This window comes from Microcaecilia unicolor, chromosome 1 (assembly GCF_901765095.1).
Source record: "Microcaecilia unicolor chromosome 1, aMicUni1.1, whole genome shotgun sequence".
NCBI lineage: Eukaryota > Metazoa > Chordata > Amphibia > Gymnophiona > Siphonopidae > Microcaecilia > Microcaecilia unicolor.
Window position 1 is genome coordinate 161,985,285 of NC_044031.1, and position 22,467 is coordinate 162,007,751.

Sequence of the window (22,467 nt, forward strand, 5' to 3'; positions counted from 1 at the left end):
CCCTACTCTACCCTATGCCCCTTCCAGTTCTTTCTCCCTTTCTCACAGAAGACCTCCAAGTTCTACTCTGTTCCTCCATGGCTTCTCTCCCCTACACCAGAATACACCCCCATTCTCTTCCTCTCCTCCCTTGTTCTCTTCACAACCCCAGCTCTTTCTCCCCCAGAACACACAACCTGCCCAGCACCCGAGGCATATATCCCCAGCTTGCTCTCAAATCCCCCCCCCCACTCTTCAATTGAGCACACTGCAACATGGGAAGAAAGCTGTAGCATATGGGGCTCTGTCCTCCCCTCTGCTGTCAACCATCAGACAACTAAACGTGTCCTGCATAGTTAAAATCAGCAGTTAGGCCCCAGTCGATTGAGGAGGAGGATGCAGCTGGACATGCAGTCACTCTCAAGAGAAGGGGTCCATGCAATCATCAGGCAGCTTTTGCCTCCTAGTCCATTTGCAGAATTCTGCTGCCCTGAGACAATGCATTGTGTATAATTCCTCCAATATCAACAATTAAAAAAAATAAAATAAAAAAATGTGATGTTACCAGATTTCATAGGTGGTACTAAATAGAGTCAGTCAATGCCCTTTGCACCCCAAGAACTCATCTTGATGCCAAAAGATCATCCATTGGTGCAAATACAAGAAATGGGAATATTATGTGAAGGCACAAATTGCTAATGTAATTATTTGTACTTGCTCTAAAATATGCTGTGACTCTCCAAGGAACTAGGCTGCGACCAGGAAAAAAAAAAAAAAGCTTGGTTTTAACAGACGTTCCCTGGAAACTATCAAATCCCTCAGGAATAGGCAGCACAAAATGCAAACATTCTCTCCCCTCATCAAATTTGTTCCCATAGTTGAATTTATTATAGAAAGAAAAAAAAGATCACACCTACAGTACAAACACAAATGAAAAAAATAAATACAAATGCAAACAATGATCTTATTTGACAGCTATGCTTTTTTTCTTGGGGTTCTGGTTTTGTTCTATTAACAGTACTGAAAAGGAAGGGTCATCTTTTATGGTCTGTGCTTTTGCATGTCTGTCCTTTATATTACTATCTCTACAATACTGACTTCATATCTCACACTCACTACCTCCATTACTTCAAGAGTCAAATTTTCTAGCCTTCATGAAACTGTTCCAATTAACTGACCTGTTAAAAAGAAAAGATATTTAAAATGTCAAATTGTCATATAAAATATTTTTTGGAAATGTATAGTGCTTTTACACCAAAACTGAAGCATTCTGCTAATCGTACAATTTGAACAGAGTCAACTGAAAATGTACTTTGTGAAAAATATTTTAAGTGTCTGCAAGAACAGTGGCATGAACAGCAGCTACTGTCCTACCATGAACATTTCCAGGTGTACCACATCCTTTTCTTCCAAGAAGGGTACAAAAAGGTTTGGATACAGAGGCAATCCAGATAAGAGACACTAAGGACTGGAGTTAACTGCGCTTGCATGCACTAACATGGTAGCGTAGTTTAAAATGCATTATTAGGCACCAAGTCCCAATGTATAATATGGGACACATGGTAAATAGCATGTATTAACCCATTAGTGCCCAACGTTCCCATAAAAAGCCATATGGGAACAAATTGATTGTTAACATTGGGCACTAATGGGTTAATGTACTGGTGCACAGTAATGCCTTTTAGTAAATCTACTCTTACGTATATCAGTCCTTTACCTTTTGTCTATATGATAAATGGAAACTTCTGTTTCAAATTCACAGCCTTAATGGGCAACTCAAAAATCATGCAACCCTTAGATACCTGAGAGTCGGGAGACCTTGCCTCAGTTACCAGCAACTCTATCTACACACAAAAAGTGTGGGGTTATGGGGATTTGTCTGTTACAGCTGTTGATCGTTAGATTATATTGGATATATTATTGACAACTTTCAATAAAGTATTTTGGAACCCCCCCCCTCCCCCCCAAAAGTAAAGTGTAATAAGGGTGGGAGGAGAGACAGGTAAAAGATCTTGCACCAGTGTCATATCTGGAGATAGAGGTTCTTTTGTCTCTGCTCTTCCCAACACAATCACTTCCAGTATTTTTAGATCTACTCTGGGACTGTATCATAAAACACTTAGCATAAAATCTGTTAAACGTATAGCTTTGGTAAAGATGACAAAAGGTTTCTACTTACACTAGCTAGAAATTTAACACTGGAGTGCACGCAAACACCCACAGAAGAAAATATTTTATAATTTTAGCCCACTTACCAGAGGGAAAGGGACTCAATGTTGTAAAATTTAACACAATTGTAGTGGCATATTACATAAATCCTCCTTTAAACTCTAACATACACTTGGAACTTTCCTTCCCGAGACATTCAAACTTTTTAGTGGGCTCTTCTCTTTTCTCCTTACACACATGTACACCACCTTGCTCTTACAAAGCTCCACCTTCTGCGATTGCCCATGTGAATGTATCATTATACTGAATCCAGCCCTGCATCTTAGAATAGTGGCAGGGGACAGATAGCAAGATAGCTGTAGTTTGTCCTGGGGTCTGCAGCCTTCTGATGTGCATCTCCATGCCTCATTCTTGTGTGTGCAACACAGGCTATGCTGCCAAGTACAGCACACCATGCAGGATCTGGGGCAAAGTTCTAATGACTCTTTCCAGCCTGGTCACAATCTGACAAAGCAGAGGACAACTCGGCACTATAGCAATTGAGAAAAAGGACTCAGGTGCTTCTGGCTTGTTAAACTTTCCCCTCTGCAAGAATATCCCACATAGAAATCAGGATAGAGGAGAAATGGGAGTTTAATGCCAAACCAACTTCTTTCCCAGCCTTACAAATGTACCTAAGTGTTCAAGTGATATTCAAAGCAACAGGTTGATGTGTATGAGCCTTGCAAGACAGCGTCATCTAAATTTTAAAATATTTTCCTACCAATGGCTTCTGTTTTATAAAGATTGTTTGTGTTTTCTTCTGCTATACCCTGGGTTCATACCCATTCTTATTCCTATGAATGAGTACGAGAGGTTTACAATTTCACATTTGCTAAGTTGACAAGCTGCACACCAAGGAAGACTTTGGGAACAATGCTTGCCACAAAAGGGTAAAAATTAGTTCACTGTTCTGACCAGAGTCATCCTGATGATGGAGTATGGCTTCTTCCCACCAGCACCTGCTTCTAATTACAGGACCCCCCCTCCCCCCCCCAAGAAAAAAATCACTGACTAGTGCAAGAGAAGTTTTCCTCTAAAAGCTGATAATCTCAAATAACCACCCAATAAAGTATCCAGCAGATGTGCTCAGGAGTTACTCATAACACGATAGCCAGCGACTCTACAGATGCACCCAAGATTCACAATGCAGTTCAGGTGCAAACTAGCACAATCTCTGACAGTAGATTAAGTGCTACACACACAGATAACTTGCTTCTCCACTAATCTGTTGATAGCGTGATACAGATGCTAGGAGATCGCTGCTGGTTGGGCTGGTGTTTGCCTGGACCTGGAAGATCTGTCCTTTCTGAGATGTAGATCAGTTTCTCCTCCTGCAGGCTACAAGCTGAAAATCTATTGACTTCTGTGCCAGTCTCTCCACCTCCACTTCCAGCAGTGCCGATACTGGCTGGGTTGCTGGAAACAGACGAGCCACTCACCTGCTCAAAGGATTTACTGAACACGGTAGTAGCAGTGCGGACCAAACTGTGGCTGCCAGGCTTGGGAAGTGACTGGCTAGTGGTTAAAGTCAGTCTCTTCATGGAGACCAGCTCCAGGTTGTCACTCATGGCTCTCTGAGTTTGCTTTCGAACTAGGTAGTCTCGACAAGATTCTCCGGTAGCATCTCTCTCCCTCCCCCCAGCTCTTCCTCCTGGAGACCTGCGTTGGCTCTTCCCTACAGCAATCTTGTTACAGCTATTGCTGCTGCTGCAGCTATTGCTGGATAAGGCAGACTGACTTGTACTAGAAGTTGCCCGAGAACAAAATCCTTCATCCACCTCAGAAATTTCCATTAGCTCTTCTTGAAGTGTTAGATCGGTAACATCTGGGCAAAGACAAAAGAAAAAAAAAAAGTCAGTCAACATTCAGAACATGTAGTAAAACAGGAATGAGAATGACAGATTTCAAGCCTGAAGCAACCAACTGCACCCAAGCAAAATATTCACAGAAGCAGCATCAAAATGTTTACCAGCTCTCCCTGTAGAACGTGATAAATGAACAGCATATTATTTAAGCAGTAACTAAAGCTAAATGGATCAAAAGAGCATGCCAGATTAAATCACTTTTTGATTATACCTAAAATTTCTCCCATTATTCATGCAGGTTAGCAAGATTAGAATAGCAGATGCCAATATGAAAATATAAAAACCATTCATGGACAGTAAACATATCAAACTGTCCAAGCCAAATTAAAATCACATTAAAATTGACATTCATCGGTTCTTCTCCCACCACCAAGTATGATTCTTATAGCTTTAACAAACTCCAAAGTCATTGCACTACCAAAGAATGGAAAGGGTCATACTGCATGTGAAACGCTTGCTGCCAACACTGCCTGTTCTAGGGGCCTCGCTATAGAACAAGGTATTACACAACTGGAGGCTTGTGAAGGTGCATATTTTAAAAAAAAAAAAAAAAGTGCTTCCAGAAAGAAGCCTAAATTCAAAAAGGGAGGATGCAGACTTTTAACAACTTTAAAATCCTCTTTAATAAGGTCTTCAACAATGATTATAGTAGCTCATTACAACGTATTGTGAGCTCAGGGGCTTTTGGAATATATTTGAAATATGCCAAAGATAGCCTCAACTTTTCTCCTGCTCTGTGAATGAGATTCTTTGTTTTTCTTTATCTATTCATAAATATTTTAACTGCTTAGATGTGTGCCCAGTACATGGTATATCGAGCAATAGGGCAACTTGAACCTTTCAGTATTGCTTATTCTTTTCATATAGTTACATACTCATTCCAAGACATGCCATGGGAGGAACAGAGTCAGGTTTTCAGAAAGGCATGCAGGTTATATCTCATTTCTTTTGAATGGGGGAGGAGATTAGACAATATCATGCATATCTACTGCAGAGCTCTTTAAAAGGGGAAGGCAACAGCTTTTCTCCAAACCAGAAAATCCATGCAGCAGTGACCCTTTCACCCTCAGGTACCTTGGAGCACAGCTAGTACTGTACTCTGCCAGGTGAGTTTACTCCATCCTCCAGCATTTTCCTTACAGATTTTTGCCTTCTGATCTCTGCCACGCCTCTGCCCTCAGCAGCTGTGTCCTGCACTCCCTGTATGTGTTGTGCCTCATTGTCTGTGAGTGCTTTGCCTCTCTCCCCATTCCCGCTCCTCTCGCCAGTCACACCTGTGATACTAATCTCAGGAATGACTAAGGTGCCAAGCTCAGACGTATCATTAGAAGTGTCGGGTTGTTCTAGAATGGAAGATGACACACCAAAAGAACAACAACAAAAAAAATCAAATCAAAGATGAGTGAAACAAAAGATGGTGAAAACAACAAAGTAAAAACTAAAACTGTGCCAACATAAAAACAGCAAATGAAAACTGCAATGAGATGTAAGGTTATGGAGTTTTCACACCCAATTATACATAAATGTTAAAAGTAAATTGAAACAGCAGCAGCAGCATTCATGAGAATGACAGTTATCAGTACAATGATGTGCACAGGATGATCTCAAACTCCAGTCAACCCAGCCTCCCCCCTACCCACACCCCTCAAGCACAATAACCAACCCAGGTTTAACTTTAACATAGCCAAAATTATGCAAATAAACTTGAGTTAGACAAAATGTAAGCAAATCTCTCATCCTGATGTGTTCTGGCTAGCATGATGTAAAGCACTGGACCTGTTGTTGCTCTTTTTGTTTGTTTTTAAATAGAGGTCTTATGAGACAGGGAGCCTGAAACCTGACCCCCAGATAGCTGCTGAACAGCACCACATACACCCAATAAGCAAAGCCTATGCAGAAGGCATCACACCTGCACTAGGCCAATAAAGAATTAAGGCTAACTGCTGTTTCCATGGGCCCACATCTCATAGAAGCAGAGAGGCCAGTAATGATGGGTAGAGAACTCAATTTTGATGGTTTTTCTTTTTCTTTTGAGAGATCCTTGAGAGTTCTGGGTGCCACTTTAGACCCTATGATACGAATTTACAGGTTTTTGCCTTGCTTAAAAGAGTTTTTTGGAAATTGAACAATTTGAAGAAAATCAGACATTTTCATGTTGAACAGTATACACTTTTGGATCAGGTTTTGGTTTTAGCACAGCTTGATTAGTCTAATTGTGTGTGTATGTGTGTGTATATACGTGAAAGCCACGGTCAAAGAACATTTCACCTTACGATCACAAAAATCAATAACCTAAAACAAGAAATAAGACACTTATAATACATATAATGTTATAAATTAGAACAGCACATCCTGTAAAAATGTATAATAGGCCATGATTAAAAAAAAATATTAAACTGACATATCTGTATAGCAATGACACGAGTGTTTGAGGGGGAAGACTACAATTGAGCCAGATTTGGTGCATACCTGTTTTCACACTGATCTGGTTATTTTAGCCCCTGAAGCAGCCATTTGGCTATACCTGGCCAAGTTGGGCTCTATGTTCGAAACCCTCCACTCTCGTTTGCATAATAAAGATGTTTTTGTATTATTTTGGACTTCTGCAGTCGTTGTGGTCTGCACACCATTTCCTTCTTCCTGCTGGTAAAAGTATGTGCTGATGGATCTCTGAAGATTTTTTTTTTTGCTTTGACTGCAGCTGCTGTTTGCCATCACCCTAGTTGACTGCCTATTTACCTAATGGTTAAGCCGTTGCCATCAAAGCTTCTGAAATAATGCTATTTCCTAGTCTGTGCTGAGGTTTTGTATGTAATGCCTACTAACAGTCAATACTAAGATATGTTAAGTGCAAACCCTCTGCAATAAATTGGTGTGAATGTTCTCAACTGTTAAGGAAGGCAGCCAAGCAGTTTACACAGGACAATTAGCTACACCTCAGCTGCATTATCAGTTACCCCAGGTTAAGGATGTCCACATTAACTGCAAGGCTCAAGCCCCACCCAATCCAAAGCCCCTAATGCAAATTTCACTGACAGGTGTTTAATGTGGCAGTTGGTGAATATTAACAGTTAACATGCATTAAAACCTATGTTAAACACCTTACACAGCTTAGTAAATAAGCCCCTTTGTCAGGCAACAAGCATGAGCAGGTCAGCATTTCCTATGTCTCTATCTGACAGCAGAACTGCCCTGAAAAAAAACCCCTCTATTTGGAATTGTTCTCTTGTTGAAGGCCTTTGCTGCTGTGCTTGCAGGTTCTTTGTAGTGCTTATAATACCAGCACAGTAACAAAAGAGAGGGTAACAGCATACAAATATAAACAGAAACACACAAAAAAGCAAACACTGGGCCTTCAGGACTGAGAAAATGCTGTCCTTTATTCTGACAATGACCCAAGTCATTGTCAGAATAAAGGACAACATTTTTCTCAATCTTGAAGGCCTAGTGTTTGCTTATAATACCAGCACACCAGACTGCCAAAAAAGGGTCGAACAGACACGAAAAACATGAACAGAGCATGAGAGTGATCCTATCCACATTAGGGTGTGTGTCATTTCTGAAGTGCTCATAGGAAAGCAGCTTCTTATGCACAGTACTTTTAAAAGTAAAACGTTTCTGCCCCATTGAGGTGTATCCTTTCATTGAAAATCATCTTGCAGCAGTTGTTCAAAGCTATTAAAGTGTTTTCTTCATAGATAAAAATACATATAACCTCCCCAAAGCAGTGCTTATCAAAATTGTGTAGATGTGACCACATTATTGTGGCCACACAGTATGCAAACCCAGGCGGCCTACCTTTTTACCTGTGTAGCAGCTCCCTGCCTCCTACAGCATCATCATAGCTAATATCATTATCCTCTGCCTTCCATGCAGCCCACACTTACCTAATAGCAGAAGCAGCTCATTAGGAGGTGTGGGCCGCTAAGTTATTTTCCCCCCAGTCTGCCCAAGTCACTACCCAAATGAAGATTTTATGACCCCATTTGGGGTCATGACCCACAGTTCAGGAAGTTCTAAAAATTAAAAAGGTACTTCTAGCTAGCTGAACAAACGTTATGTAGATACACAGGCAGGAGCAGTGGCTTAGCTAGGTGGGGCGCAGGGGGAGCGGTTGCTCCCCCAAATGGATTTAAAAAAAAAAAAAAAGGCGCCTATCACATGCACTGTGTCTTCCCGCTTGCATGCGGTGCCACAACGAACACAGGATGCGCTGGATCGTTGTCGTCGCCTGCCAGTCAGACGCCATCTGCTCTAACCCTAACAGCACTGAGACTGAAAACAGACTGCTGCAGTGCTGCTAACTGAAGAAGTCAGTGATTAGCCTAACTTCTGAGCCACCCGCACCCCCAACGAACGACCTTACCACAAGGAAAGACGCTGGCTGGCTAAATAACCGGCCGCTGCTGTGTGCGTGGACAACCTGCTCTCAGAGAGCTCTCTTGACTAAGTTCTCATCTTCACACTTCTCCAAGCAGCACTGTGGGGGGCGGGGCCAGGCCCAGGGATCCTTCTCAGGCACAGGCTCATGGTGTGGTGCAGGCTGCAGCCCAGCTGTTCAGTGCTCTGAGCCTCGACCTCAGTTTTGGCTGTGTGATCTGAGCTCTTCATCTCTGACTGAGATGAGGTAAGGGACCACGCTGTGCTCTGTCTGTGCTGGCTGACTGTGTGGGCTGGAAAGTGGAAGGGTTCCACCTCCGCAGCACTGGCTGTTTCAGCTAAAATATCTTGTTGGAGGGGGGGGGGGGGGGGGGGGGGGGGGTTTACAGAAGGCAGATGAACAGTCTTCCTAGCCCATACAGCAGGAAAACAGGGGGGAGCCCAACAGAATACAAATCAATGGACAGTCTTCATATCTCGTGCAGCAGAAAAATGGGGGAAGGGGAGAGAGACACTCTTTTGCAGCCTATAAAATAAAATTGTAAAATTAAAAAGGGAAGAGGTGGGGCTGCACACACAGAGCCTTTTTTTTGCAGCCCATAAAATAAAAAAGGGGAGGGGCTGGACTGGAAAGGGTGGTGAGTCACACACACACTTTTTTTCAGCCCATAAAATACATGGTCAAGACAAGAGGGGTCATCAAGGGAAGCAAGGGGAAATGTCAGACAAGGAGGTTGAAGAAAACAGGAGATGAGATGTTCCTATCTAATCCATTATACAGACTTTAGCTCACCCAAAACAATAGCAAATTCTAAAGCAATAGCAAACGTTTATTAAAAATAAATGCATGGTCTAAAGCTGTTCTAGTTGGATAGGCAGTGCCTTAAAAGGTGGAGGAGAAAAGATTTTGTTTTCTTATTTGACAGCTTTTTAATTTATTCTGAAAGCTTCCCTTATCTAGATATATCATGAAATAAAAATTGAACATCACTAAAACAGGTTAAAAATTATTATAGCTGGTAGAAACAACAGTTATCTCTGTATTTTGTGCGCATTTTTCTACACTGTTCTATACAATACAGATGGCAAAATTTCAGTAAGACTATCCTGTTTCTTGATCTTAACTGTTCATCTTAACTGTTGCTGTAATCTGCCTTTGGGAAGCCTGGTGTTATAAAGGTGGAATATACTGAAATTAAATGGAAGTAAAAATTAAACTCTCCTTTTCGTTGGGGCACATGGAATCACATCTGAATCTGATGTCTGTTTTGGTGGCCCTTTACTAGGTGAAAACATTTCTGTATGAATACAGGCGGTGAGGGAGGGGGAGTCCCTATAGCCAGCCCCTCCAAATGACACAATGATTTAAAATGTAGAACAAATTAGTACTCTAACCAATGAAACCAATACTTCCTCTGTGTACATCCATATGCTGCACAAGCGAGCATGTTTAATATAAGTGAGATTAAATAAAAATGCTACCAACAGTAAAGAACAAGGATGTAGCAGCTCATAGGTTTGCTTGCTTTATTTTGAGTGTACTAAATGACGGCTGCACAAGGAAGGAGGAAACAGACTAACTTAATTGGTTTCAACTTTTTTGACATCATCCCATTTCCTGTTTTCTTCAACCTTCTTGACATTTCACACAGTATCTGGCAGTGGAGGGATTTTGTATTGCTGTTACTGAGGGAAAGGATATCCATGCATTCTATCACAGTTGTACCAAGGATAGTGAAAAGAAAACTAGGCAAAAGGAAAAATGGGAGGGGAGAGCAAGGCAATCAAATTCTCAGAGATAGGCATAACTCTCAGTAAAGAGCATAAATCCTTTGAATATTTAGCTCATAATTGTTACTTTATGCTGGGTTTTCTGCATTTGAGTTCAGCTTTGTTTATTCAACTTCAGTTTTTCTCTGTTTTTTTTAAGAGGCATAATAAAAAACTTGTAAGTTGATTAAAGTGTTTTAAGTTTCAATAAAAAGGTATCAGCGTATATATTTGCTTTGTATTTATTAACCTGTATTTCTTTTTTTAATTTTTATTTTATTATTTATAATTTTTACATTATTCATCAAGCTTTACATCTTGAACAGAAAAGGTACTTCATCAAAGAAACAGAGAAAAAAAAACAAATACATCCTTAATTCACAATTAAGAGTTAACAGATAAGTACACTTAAGTCCTCAGTTTTGTGATCCAAGAATTACACATGTGGAAAATAAAGAAGAATATAATATTAAAAATTATTAAACCTGACTAAACAAAGAGTTCCTATTTCAATCATAGCTCTATATTCCCTAAAGATCTCAAACTCTTCTGGTAACGAGAAAATTAACCTGTATTTCTGTGCATTCAGATTCAGTACTGTACCAGCACTATCACTAAATTCACCTCAGCATTTTTTGCTGCCTGTTGTATGAAATCCCACTTCACAGTACACAAATGCCAACATCTTACCATGCTAATATAAACTTCAAGTGTAAAAAAAAAATTTCTATGTTTGTATTAGTGTTTGCACTTGGCTGCCACTTGGCAGTACAGTGTAAAAGGTCAGAGAAGTTCCTGTTTGGTTGTTTCCTTTATAGGGGAGTCAGAGCCTAGGTACATTCTCCTTCGAAGATGTGCTAATCCCAATGAGAAGCAGCCACCAGTGTCCTCGACATCTGCATAGAGGTTGGGGACTGCTGTGAGACCCATGAACATTGGGAGCAGTGGTGCGTTAAGTGGGTCTCTACCTGTCTTGACGCCAACTGCTGGGCAGGCTCCCTGGGACTGTCCAGCGTCGGACCCAACCCTAAGGTGACGTGAGGGTTGATGTCCTCGTCAGCATCGAGCAGCCTCAATGCTGAGCTTCAGGCAAAGGCCAAGAAGCATTGGCATCGGTCATCCTTGACAAACAGTGCCAGGAGTTCTGGGATGTCGAGGGATTTGGCACCCGAGAAGCATCGGCGCCGGGAGGATCGCTCCCCCTTTATATAGGAGGTGCTGATGTGTCGGTCTCATAGTAGCCAGGACCAGCCTCCCATCTCAGTCCCATCAATTCTGCAACCTGTCTCGGAGCTCGCACCCCAGCCTTTCCTAGCGTCTGCTCTCGATCAGTGCCTCCGGGCCCTGCTTCTTGAGCTGCTGGATGGCCTCTTGCAACGGTGTACATCAACCTACCCTGTCTCCAGTTACGATCTTGCTTGGCCCTCAGCCTGGTGTGTGGCATCTGATGCCGGTGTCAACATGTGCCTTGGGTGTTGACTGCCACACAAGTCATTACTCCCTCGACATTGGTAGAGGAAGCTTCACAGAAGTCAAGGTGTGAGCAGACTCCTCAACGACCTCTCGAGGGCATGGCTCCTCTAAGTCAAGGCAGGCTCTATCTCAGCCCTCCCACTAGGATTTGCTGTGACACCAATGAGGAACGCTCAGGGAGGCAGAGGAGGATCCAAGGTACTTTTTGGAGAATGAGTCCTAAGACATCCTTTCTGAACCCTCCCCTACGCTTGAAGACCGCATGAGGTCCCCTCAGAGTTTATATTGACTGGCGAAACTAGCATTATGTAAAAACTTTTTGTTGTTTCAGGATAGATTATTTCTGCAAACCTCAGGCGTGGCGATGGGAGCAACGTTTGCCCCCACATTAGCAAATCTATATATTATTGCCTTTGAGGACAGGTGGCTTCATCAATCGCCGTGGCAGAGCAAGGTGTTTCTCTGGCGTTGTTTTATCGACGATATATTCATGCTATGGCATGGCAGCCCTCGGGAGTTGGAAGATTTCAAGAAGTGGTTACAGTGGGGGAAATAAGTATTTGATCCCTTGCTGATTTTGTAAGTTTGCCCACTGACAAAGACATGAGCAGCCCATAATTGAAGGGTAGGTTATTGGTAACAGTGAGAGATAGCACATCACAAATTAAATCCGGAAAATCACATTGTGGAAAGTATATGAATTTATTTGCATTCTGCAGAGGGAAATAAGTATTTAATCCCTCTGGCAAACAAGACCTAATACTTGGTGGCAAAACCCTTGTTGGCAAGCACAGCGGTCAGACGTCTTCTGTAGTTGATGATGAGGTTTGCACACATGTCAGGAGGAATTTTGGTCCACTCCTCTTTGCAGATCATCTCTAAATCATTAAGAGTTCTGGGCTGTCGCTTGGCAACTCGCAGCTTCAGCTCCCTCCATAAGTTTTCAATGGGATTAAGGTCTGGTGACTGGCTAGGCCACTCCATGACCCTAATGTGCTTCTTCCTGAGCCACTCCTTTGTTGCCTTGGCTGTATGTTTTGGGTCATTGTCGTGCTGGAAGACCCAGCCACGACCCATTTTTAAGGCCCTGGCGGAGGGAAGGAGGTTGTCACTCAGAATTGTACGGTACATGGCCCCATCCATTCTCCCATTGATGCGGTGAAGTAGTCCTGTGCCCTTAGCAGAGAAACACCCCCAAAACATAACATTTCCACCTCCATGCTTGACAGTGGGGACGGTGTTCTTTGGGTCATAGGCAGCATTTCTCTTCCTCCAAACACGGCGAGTTGAGTTCATGCCAAAGAGCTCAATTTTTGTCTCATCTGACCACAGCACCTTCTCCCAATCACTCTCGGCATCATCCAGGTGTTCACTGGCAAACTTCAGACGGGCCGTCACATGTGCCTTCCGGAGCAGGGGGACCTTGCGGGCACTGCAGGATTGCAATCCGTTATGTCGTAATGTGTTACCAATGGTTTTCGTGGTGACCAGTGGTCCCAGCTGCCTTGAGATCATTGACAAGTTCCCCCCTTGTAGTTGTAGGCTGATTTCTAACCTTCCTCATGATCAAGGATACCCCACGAGGTGAGATTTTGCGTGGAGCCCCAGATCTTTGTCGATTGACAGTCATTTTGTACTTCTTCCATTTTCTTACTATGGCACCAACAGTTGTCTCCTTCTCGCCCAGCGTCTTACTGATGGTTTGTAGCCCATTCCAGCCTTGTGCAGGTGTATGATCTTGTCCCTGACATCCTTAGACAGCTCCTTGCTCTTGGCCATTTTGTAGAGGTTAGAGTCTGACTGATTCACTGAGTCTGTGGACAGGTGTCTTTCATACAGGTGACCATTGCCGACAGCTGTCTGTCATGCAGGTAACGAGTTGATTTGGAGCATCTACCTGGTCTGTAGGGGCCAGATCTCTTACTGGTTGGTGGGGATCAAATACTTATTTCCCTCTGCAGAATGCAAATAAATTCATATACTTTCCACAATGTGATTTTCCGGATTTAATTTGTGATGTGCTATCTCTCACTGTTACCAATAACCTACCCTTCAATTATGGGCTGCTCATGTCTTTGTCAGTGGGCAAACTTACAAAATCAGCAAGGGATCAAATACTTATTTCCCCCACTGTAAATCAGTGCCACCCAAGGATACAATTTACTATGGCCCAGATGCACTAAACCTTAACAACCCTTTAACGACCCTGTAACGAAGAAATTCCTAATCATTGCATGCATTAAAGGCCTTTTTCCGACGAAGCAAGCACCTAACGAAAACGGAATACAAACAAATAACTACCATTGTAATGCGGACGATTCGGGATGCACTAACAATACCGACGATTACACTGAATCATTACCGTGACATATTAAACGTATGGTCAGAGCAGTCGTAAAGGCCTGAGCTGTCATCTCCCCGCTTCTTCCCTGCACCTTAAAATTCCAAGCTGGCATGTTGAAAAACAAAATCAACAACACAAACATGTGGCTCCCCGCTTCCCTCTGCATACAATACAAATGAAACGAAAACAAAATCAACAACACAAACATGTGGCTCCCAGCTTCCCTCTGCATACAATACAAATGAAACGAAAAACAAATCAAAAAAGGACCGGGAGGGGGCAAGGAGCGTCCTGTATGGACCGGCCTTGCCCCCCCCCCCCCCCCCCCCCCCCGAGGTCGCCGCTACTCCCGCTTCTGCATGTATTAAATAAAAATAAAAACAAAGAAACAAAGTTTAGCAGCCACGGTCCCCCTCCCTTCCTCTCTCTGTTTTTCTCCTTCTCCCACAGCTCTGCCTTCCCGCCATCCTCTGCCCCCCGTGCCCCGCCCCCCTGAGCTCATCGCTGCCGCTCCCCCCTCTACCGGAACACCTCCGCTTTACCGGCCTTGCAGCGCCTCTCACCTCTGTGTGAAGGCGCTGCACGGGCAAGAACAGCTGATCGGCTATCAGTGCTGCCTTCTCCGACGTCCCTCTGTTCTTCCTGGGCCTGTCCTCCTTTGATGTAAGTTACCCACATCAGAGGAGGGCGGGCCCAGGAAAAACAGAGGGACGTCGGAGAAGGCAGCACTGATCGCCGATCAGGCTGTTCTTGCCCATGCAGCGCCTTCACACAGAGGTGAGAGGCGCTGCGCGGTCCGGTAGAGGGGGGAAGTGGCGGTGGCGATGAGCTCAGGGGGGCGGGGCTGTGGGAGAAGGAGAAAAACAGAGAGAGGAAGGGAGGGGGACCGGGGTAGCGGCGACCTCGGGGGGGGGGGGGGGGGGGGCAAGGGCATCCATACAGGACGCTCCTGACGAGCGCCGTTGCCCCTTTTATTTTCAACGTGTTTTTTTTTGTTTGGGGTTTTGACGTTTTTTGGCATGTGCACAGCAGCCAGCATAACGCTTGGCTGCTCTGCGCATGCTTTACGGGCAGATTAACGACGGGGATTAAACTTCTGTAATGCATTTGACTTTCAAATACCGAACCGAACATGTGGGACTTCTGTTTTTAGTGCATTCTTCGTTTTTTTCTAATTCGGTTTCGGAATTTAACGTGTTCGGTGTTTTCACGTTTGGTTGATGCATCTAGCCCTACGTCCTGTTCAAATGCTTCGATTAATTTTTTTGATGTAGAAATTCATTTAACGCATCACACGTTTGTAACGAAGGTATACACCAAACCAACAGACAGTAATACCATTCTCGAGTTTAGCAGCTGTCATCTGAGAGCATTGAGGGAAAGCCTCCCTTTTCACAATTTCTTAGGTTCAGACAAATCTGCACCAGGGAAGAGGATTTTAAAATTCAATCTAAGCTCTTTCAAGAAAACTTAAGACAGAGGATGTATCCGCAAAAAGTTCTGCGGAGAGCATATTTACGGGCCAAATACAACAATAGAGACTTACTCTTACAAGGCAAACCACAGATTGACCAGTCAGATCCAATGATGACATTTGTGATGCGGGTTGTTCCAGGAGGCAAGGGGCAGCCAGGATTATTAGACAACACACCCTCTATTTGCACAACATCAACTAAGAACAGCTTTTTCTAGGGCAAGAAATTTAAAAGAACTATTTAAGCCCTGCTCAGCTACCAACAGAGGACAATGCAGTAATGGATGGGACACCAACAAAACCAACTGTAAAACTTGTGAAATAACATTGGAGGCAAGTAGCTTTTCACATAATGGACGAGTATACCATTTAAGACACCGGACTACATGCCACACTTTGAATGTTATATATTACATCAGATGTCCATGCAATAAAGTCTATATTGGTAAGTCAAGCAGAACACTCCATACCAGGATACCAGAACACTGTTCAAGAATCTCGACTCAAAACATCGGTGCACCGTTTGTGCAGCATTGTATACAGCACCAGCACACGGTATCTGACCTGAGATGCATGGTGATAGATCATGTAGTCCCGTCAGTGAGGGGTGGTGATCTAAACAAAAAATTGTTACAGCAAGAAACATTTTGGATTTTCCATTTAGATACTGTGGAACCCAAGGGATTGAACACTTATGTCAATTGGGGATGTTTTATGTGAAGCGAACCGGGAGATGAGGTATACATTATGACGTCAAACCACTTCCGGTCCAGGTCACCTTAAATGAGACGCCGCCAAGGGTGAGTTCGGTGTGGCAGTCGAAGGAAGAAGGTGGCACAGTGGAGGTATGCACAGGCCAGGAACATGTTTGCTGGGGCAAAATGGTTAATATAAGGATCGACAGGCATTTTTCTTTTTTCTAACAGACCCGATGTTTAGGCATTCACAGCAAAACAGGCACCTGTCGGGGTTGTCAAGATTCGGGGTGTTAAGACTCCACAACAATGAGTCCAGATAAGTGACTACCACAAGCCTGCCATCACTCAGTACTGTTACAATTTGAAATATATCTGCAAGGACAGTGGCAAAAATTGCCAAAGAATTAAAAATTCAAATAAGAGTAATCAAGAGTGAATATAACAGTTTGACTCCAGATTGTTTTACCTACCATTAAGTTATATACACTAATAGTGATAAGTAGATTTAAGTCGCACAGGTTGACAGTTATAATGTATTACACAAACAAGCAGAGGGACACCAGATCACGCTCTGTGGCAGGAGGCTGTCTGGATGTGGCACTGGGTTCGCTAGCATGGCATGTTCCTTCGAACCACTTATCTGACAGGCAAAAACAACTGTCCTGGCCGACAGGATGAGCAGAGTTATGCAACCACACGAGTGGTCCCTCAACATGGGCTTTGCCCACAAGATCTTCCGAGCATGGGGCACCCACTCATTGGATCTCTTTGCCACTCAAATGAATCACAAAGTCTCTCAGTTCTGTTCCAGGCCCACGACAGACTAGCATGGGATGCCTTCCTCCTTCATTGAGGACAGGTCTTTTGCATGCGTGTCCTCCTACTCCTCTTGTGGGGAAGACTTTGTTGAAACTTGAGCAAGACCACAGGACCATGATCTTGATCGCGCCTTACTGGACTAGGCAGATCTGGTTCCCTCTTCTTCTAGATTTATCCTCCAAAGAACTATGGAGATTGGACTGTTTCCCAATCCTTATCACGCAGAACAAGGGATCTCTTCTGCATTCCAACCTTCAGTCTCTGGTCCTCACAGCCTGGATGTTAAGAGCCTAGAATTATCTTCCTTGGGTCTGTTGGAGGGTGTCTCCCAGGTCTTGCTGGCTTCTAGGAAAGATTCTACCAAGAGGTAGTATTTCAAGAGCAGATTTGCCATCTGGTGTGAGGGCAAGGCCCTTGATCCTCTTTCTTGCACTACACAGAACCTGCTTGAATACTTTCTACATCTTTCCGAGTCTGGTCTGAAGACCAACTCCTTAAGGGTTCACTTCAGTGCAATAGTGCTTACCATCAACGTGTAGAGGGTAAGCCCATCTCTGGACAGCCTCTAGTGTTCGCTTCATGAGAGGTTTGCTTTTGTCAAACCCCCCTTTATCTGTGTTATGGAACCTCAACGTCATTCTCACCCAGCTGATGAAAGCTCCTTTGAGCCACTGAATTCCTGCCATCAGAAGTACTTGACCTGGAAAGTCATTTTCTTTGTGGCTGCGCCATGGTCTTCAGTCCACATTCACATCTCATTACTGCCTGGAGCAGGATACCCGACGCAACAGTCGGTTTCAGCATTCAGCATTGCAGAATCTGTTTGGGGTCTAGAATCCAACTCCATCCTCCAGGCCCATTTTATTATGTTCCAGGCTGCACTCTCAATCAGTTTGTATATACTTGCAGGCTAATCTGAGTTATGTCCTCGCCGTTGCAAGGCCTAATCAACCAATGTTGTTATTTTTGATGTGCCTGGATGCTAGGGATACTCCAACTGTGAGAATTAATGGTCTGCTTGTCCTCTGAGAAAGCAAAGATACTTACATGTAGCAGGTATTCTCTGAGGACAGCAGGCCTTAATACTCTCACAAAACCTCTCGCCTTCCCTTGGCGTTGTCTCCTATTTTTTTCCTTTTTTTTAAATGCTGTATCTAAATGTGGTAACTGCGCTCTCATGGCGGGTGGGAAGGCACTCGCGCATGTGCGGTGGAGTGGCTCCTGCACTCCACAAAGCTCTATTTTTTTAGCACGTTACAAGCTCCAGACCAGGCAATGCGGGGATCACGTTACCCAATTGTGAGAATATAAGGCCTGCTGACCTCAGAGAATACTTGCTATAGGTAAGTATCTTCGCTTTTCTCACAAGTGGTGCTCCAAGGTCCTGTGCCTCCACAGAGGCTCTTGAATATATGCATGGATCCATAGGGCAACCAGACATATGCCAAACTGAGAAGTCACTGTGAGAACCTTTAACAGATGCAATAGTGCTATAGTAATGCACTACACCCCCCATGGTTAGCATGGCAACCTTACCCACTTGCAGCTACACTGAAATGTCTATTAACACAAATACCATTAATGCTAGGCACAACTGAATCCTGTCTGAAAGACTAAAGTTATTGGAGGGGAAAGAGGAGTTATATAAACGCATAATGCTCTATTATATATTGTGAACAACCTTTATTATGGTTCTGAAAATCCAAAAGGTTCTTGTTTTTATTTTTTTAAATAACTACATACATTGCTTTGGTTAGAAAAGGTAGAAGAGGGAGGGACATGCCTCTGGCTCTCTTGTTTTAGCTGTTTCATACTGAAAAGCATATGTACTTTCACTATGAAAGTGGGTGCAGAATTCACAGGTAAAGTATGTCCATGGACTTTGTAGCTATGCAAATAGTATGAAAATTGTCCTTGTGGCAGGTAATGTTCTAACTGTTTACATAGGTAAAAAGAGCATGCATACTTCTCTTGCAGAATTTGCCTGATTTTCAGAGCAATAGTATATGCATATATCTGCTTTGAGTTGAAACTTATCCCAGGAAAACACTGTGCTTACATTTGAACACGCCCCCTAGAATGCTCTCCCCTCTAACCTCCATTTAGAACATTCCTGGACTTCATTTATAAACTTCTCTTTTTCAGGATGCTTTTGAGCAAGGTCAGCTATCTCCATGCCATGCAGAGAGACTATCTCGGGGCGCAACACAGAACCATGAAATTGGACTTTTTACTATGACTTAACATATGGATTTCTGTTCTCTCTAAATATTAGTTTTTGTACACCACTCTGAAAGCCTTCTAAAGGCTGGTATATCAAATTGAAGTAAACTTGAAACAATTTTGCTTAAGTGTACAGATTTCTAAACGTGGCCCTGAGAATGCCTGTGCTCACTGCATGTGAAGTACAAGCATGCATGATGCACATATGCATGCACTTTTACCTGTATGTTGGATGGGCAATTTTTGTAGCAGATCATTTCTGCAGGTAAAGTACTGTCTTACCTATGGAAATAGCCTCAAAGGTTACATACTAAACATAGAAATCAAACTTTCTCTACCTACTATAAGGGGCCAGCCCAAGGGGTAATTACACCCTAGGCAAACCTTCAGCTTGGCACCCCCAACCCCATCAAAGGGCAGCTCAAGACCCTCCTCCCCTTCTTTCCATATTCATCTCCTCTTTCTCTACCTTCTGTAGTCCAGCATCACCTGCCACCCCACCACTGTAGTGTCCAGCATCTCTCCTTTGCCTACCCCCCCCCCCCCCCCAAACAATGGTGTTCAACTGCTTCCCTCTCTTCCGGATCTCCACTTTTTTTTTTTTAGTGTACTATAAGATTTTTTAGCTGTTTATTATTGTTACCTTTAATGTTGTATATATGTAGTGTTTGCTCTATCTGTAGACTCCTGAAGCAAGCCCTTGCGGCCGAACATGGCTTGAGTCTTTTGTTACCCACCAATAACGTTTCTGCACCACACTGCTTGCTTCTGGAACTTTTTTGTCACCTTTGCTGTTGCTTCAAAATTTACAGTATATTGTTTTAGAAACCTAGCTATGAAATGGAAGGCTGGACTGCATACCTTTGGCACCCACACTATATGAAAACTCCACATGGGGTCAGGGAGGAGGAGTAATGTTGTTACTTCACTTGTAGTTGGGTAAAGTGAGGTGCAAACTTGAACTAGATTTTGTGGAGGGGACAGTGTTGCTTAACCCTGCACCATGCCAAAAACTGATGGCCACAGATTTACTTCCATGTACAGAAGGCTCACTAAAAGATATAGTGAAGATACATACTTGTAGGCAGGTATTCTCCGAGGACAGCAGGCTGATTGTTCTCACATGTGGGTCGACGTCTGCGTCGGCCCGGAAAGCGGCAATTTTGCAAGCAAAAAAATCAAAAAAGTTAGCCAGAGCCTTCTGGAGTGTGAACCATGCACACCGCGCATGTGCGGAACGATTCCCGCCCGTCACGCGAGCGTTCCCGCTCAGTTTAATCAAAAAGCAAATAAACTCCTCCTCCAAAGGGGAGGTGGGCGGGTTTGTTAGAACAATCAGCCTGCTGTCCTCACATTGGGGTATCCCTAGCACCCAGGCTCATTCAAACAATGAACATTGGCCAACTGGGCCTCACAACAGCGAGGACATAACATAGACTGACCTGAAACCATAACAACTAACAGAGTGCAGCCTAGAACAGAACAAAAAAGGGTCGGGGGGGGGGGGGGGGGGAGTTGGATTCTAAACCCCGAACAGATTCTGCAGCACCGACTGCCGCGTCGGGTATCCTGCTGAAGGCAGTAGTGAGATGTGAATGTGTGGACTGATGACCAGTTGCAGCCTTGCAATCTCTTCAATGGAGGCTGGACTAAGTGAGCCACTGACGCAGCATGGCTCGAACATTGTGAGCCGTGGACATGGCCCTCCAGAGTCAGCCCAGCCTGGGTGTAAATGAAGGAAATGCAATCTGCTAGCCAATTGGAGATCGTGCGTTTTCCGATGGCGACTCCCCTCCTGTTGGGATCAAAAGAAACAAACAACTGGGCAGACTGTCTAAAGGGCTTTGTCCACTCCACATAAAAGGCCAATGCTCTCTTGCAGTCCAAGGTGTGCAAACTGCTTTCGCCAGGGCGGGTATGAGGATGGGAAAAGAAAGTTGGCAAGACAATTGACTGGTTCAGATGGAACACCGACACCACCTTAGGCAGGAACTACTCTGTTATGATGGAACTTGATATAAGGTGCATGCAACTACCAAGGCCTGAAGCTCACTGACCCTACGAGCTGAAGTAACAGCCACCAAGGAAAACAACCTTCCAGGTCAAGTACTTCAGATGGCAGGAATTCAGAGACTCAAAAGGAGCTTTCATCAGCTGGGAGAGAACACCGTTGAGATACCATGACACTGGTAGAGGTTTGACAGGGGGCTCTGACAAAAGCAAACCTCTCATGAAGCGAACAACTAAAGGCTGTCCAGAGATAGGCTTACCCTCTACAAGGTGATGATAAGCACTAATCGCACTAAGGTGAACTCTTACGGAGTTGGTCTTGAGACCAGACTCTGACAAGTGTAGAAGGTATTCAAGCAGGGTCTGTGCAGGACCAGAAAGAGGATCTAGGCCTTGCTGTCACACCAGATGGCAAACCTCCTCCATTTGAAAGAGTAACACCTCTTGTGGAATCTTTCCTGGAAGCAAGCAAAACCTCGGGAGACACCCTCTGAAAGACCCAAGGAGGCGAATTCTAAGCTCTCAACATCCAGGCTGTGAGAGCCAGAGACTGAAGGTTGGAACGTAGAAGTGACTCCTCATTCTGAGTGATGAGGATTGGAAAACAATCCAATCTTCACGGTTCTTCGGAGGACAACTCCAGAAGAAGAGGGAACCAAATCTGATGCGGTCAGAAGGGGTGCAATCAGGATCATGCTTAAGTTTCAGCAAAGTCTTCCCTACTAGAGGTATGGGAGGATACGCATACAGAAGGCATGTCCCCCAATGCAGGAGGAAGGCATCTGATGCTAGTCTGTCGTGGGCCTGAAGCCTGGAACAGAACTGAGGGACCTTGTGATTGATCTGAGTGGCAAAAAGATCCACCGAGGGGGTGCCCCACGCTCGGAAGATCTTGTAAACTACGCCCATGCTCAGAGACCACTTGCGAGGTTGCATTATCCTGCTCAACCTGTCGGCCAGACTGTTTACACCTGCCAGATAAGTGGCTTGGAGGAACATGCCTTGACAGCAAGCCCAAAGCCACATCTGGACGGCTTCCTGACACAGAGGGTGAGAACCGGTGCCCCCCTGCTTGTTGGTGTATACATGGCAACCTGATTGTCTGAATAAATAATGATTTGGTTGGACAGCCGATCTCCTGAAAGCCTTTAGAGCATTCCATATTGCTCTTAATTCCTGGAGGTTGATCTGGAGACCTCTTTCCTGAAGGATCAGGCTCCC

At 44.0% G+C, this 22,467-nt stretch overlaps 1 protein-coding gene across 1 annotated transcript in view; it reads right to left on the reverse strand.

The window, feature by feature from the left end:
* Window positions 1-207: 207 nt before the first annotated feature.
* Window positions 208-22,467, reverse strand: part of FAM126A (family with sequence similarity 126 member A) — a 155,955-nt gene continuing 133,695 nt past the window's right edge. The window contains 1 exon segment of the mRNA XM_030201783.1: window positions 208-4,015. Coding sequence (XP_030057643.1) covers window positions 3,411-4,015 — 605 coding nt within the window. The 3' untranslated portion in view covers window positions 208-3,410.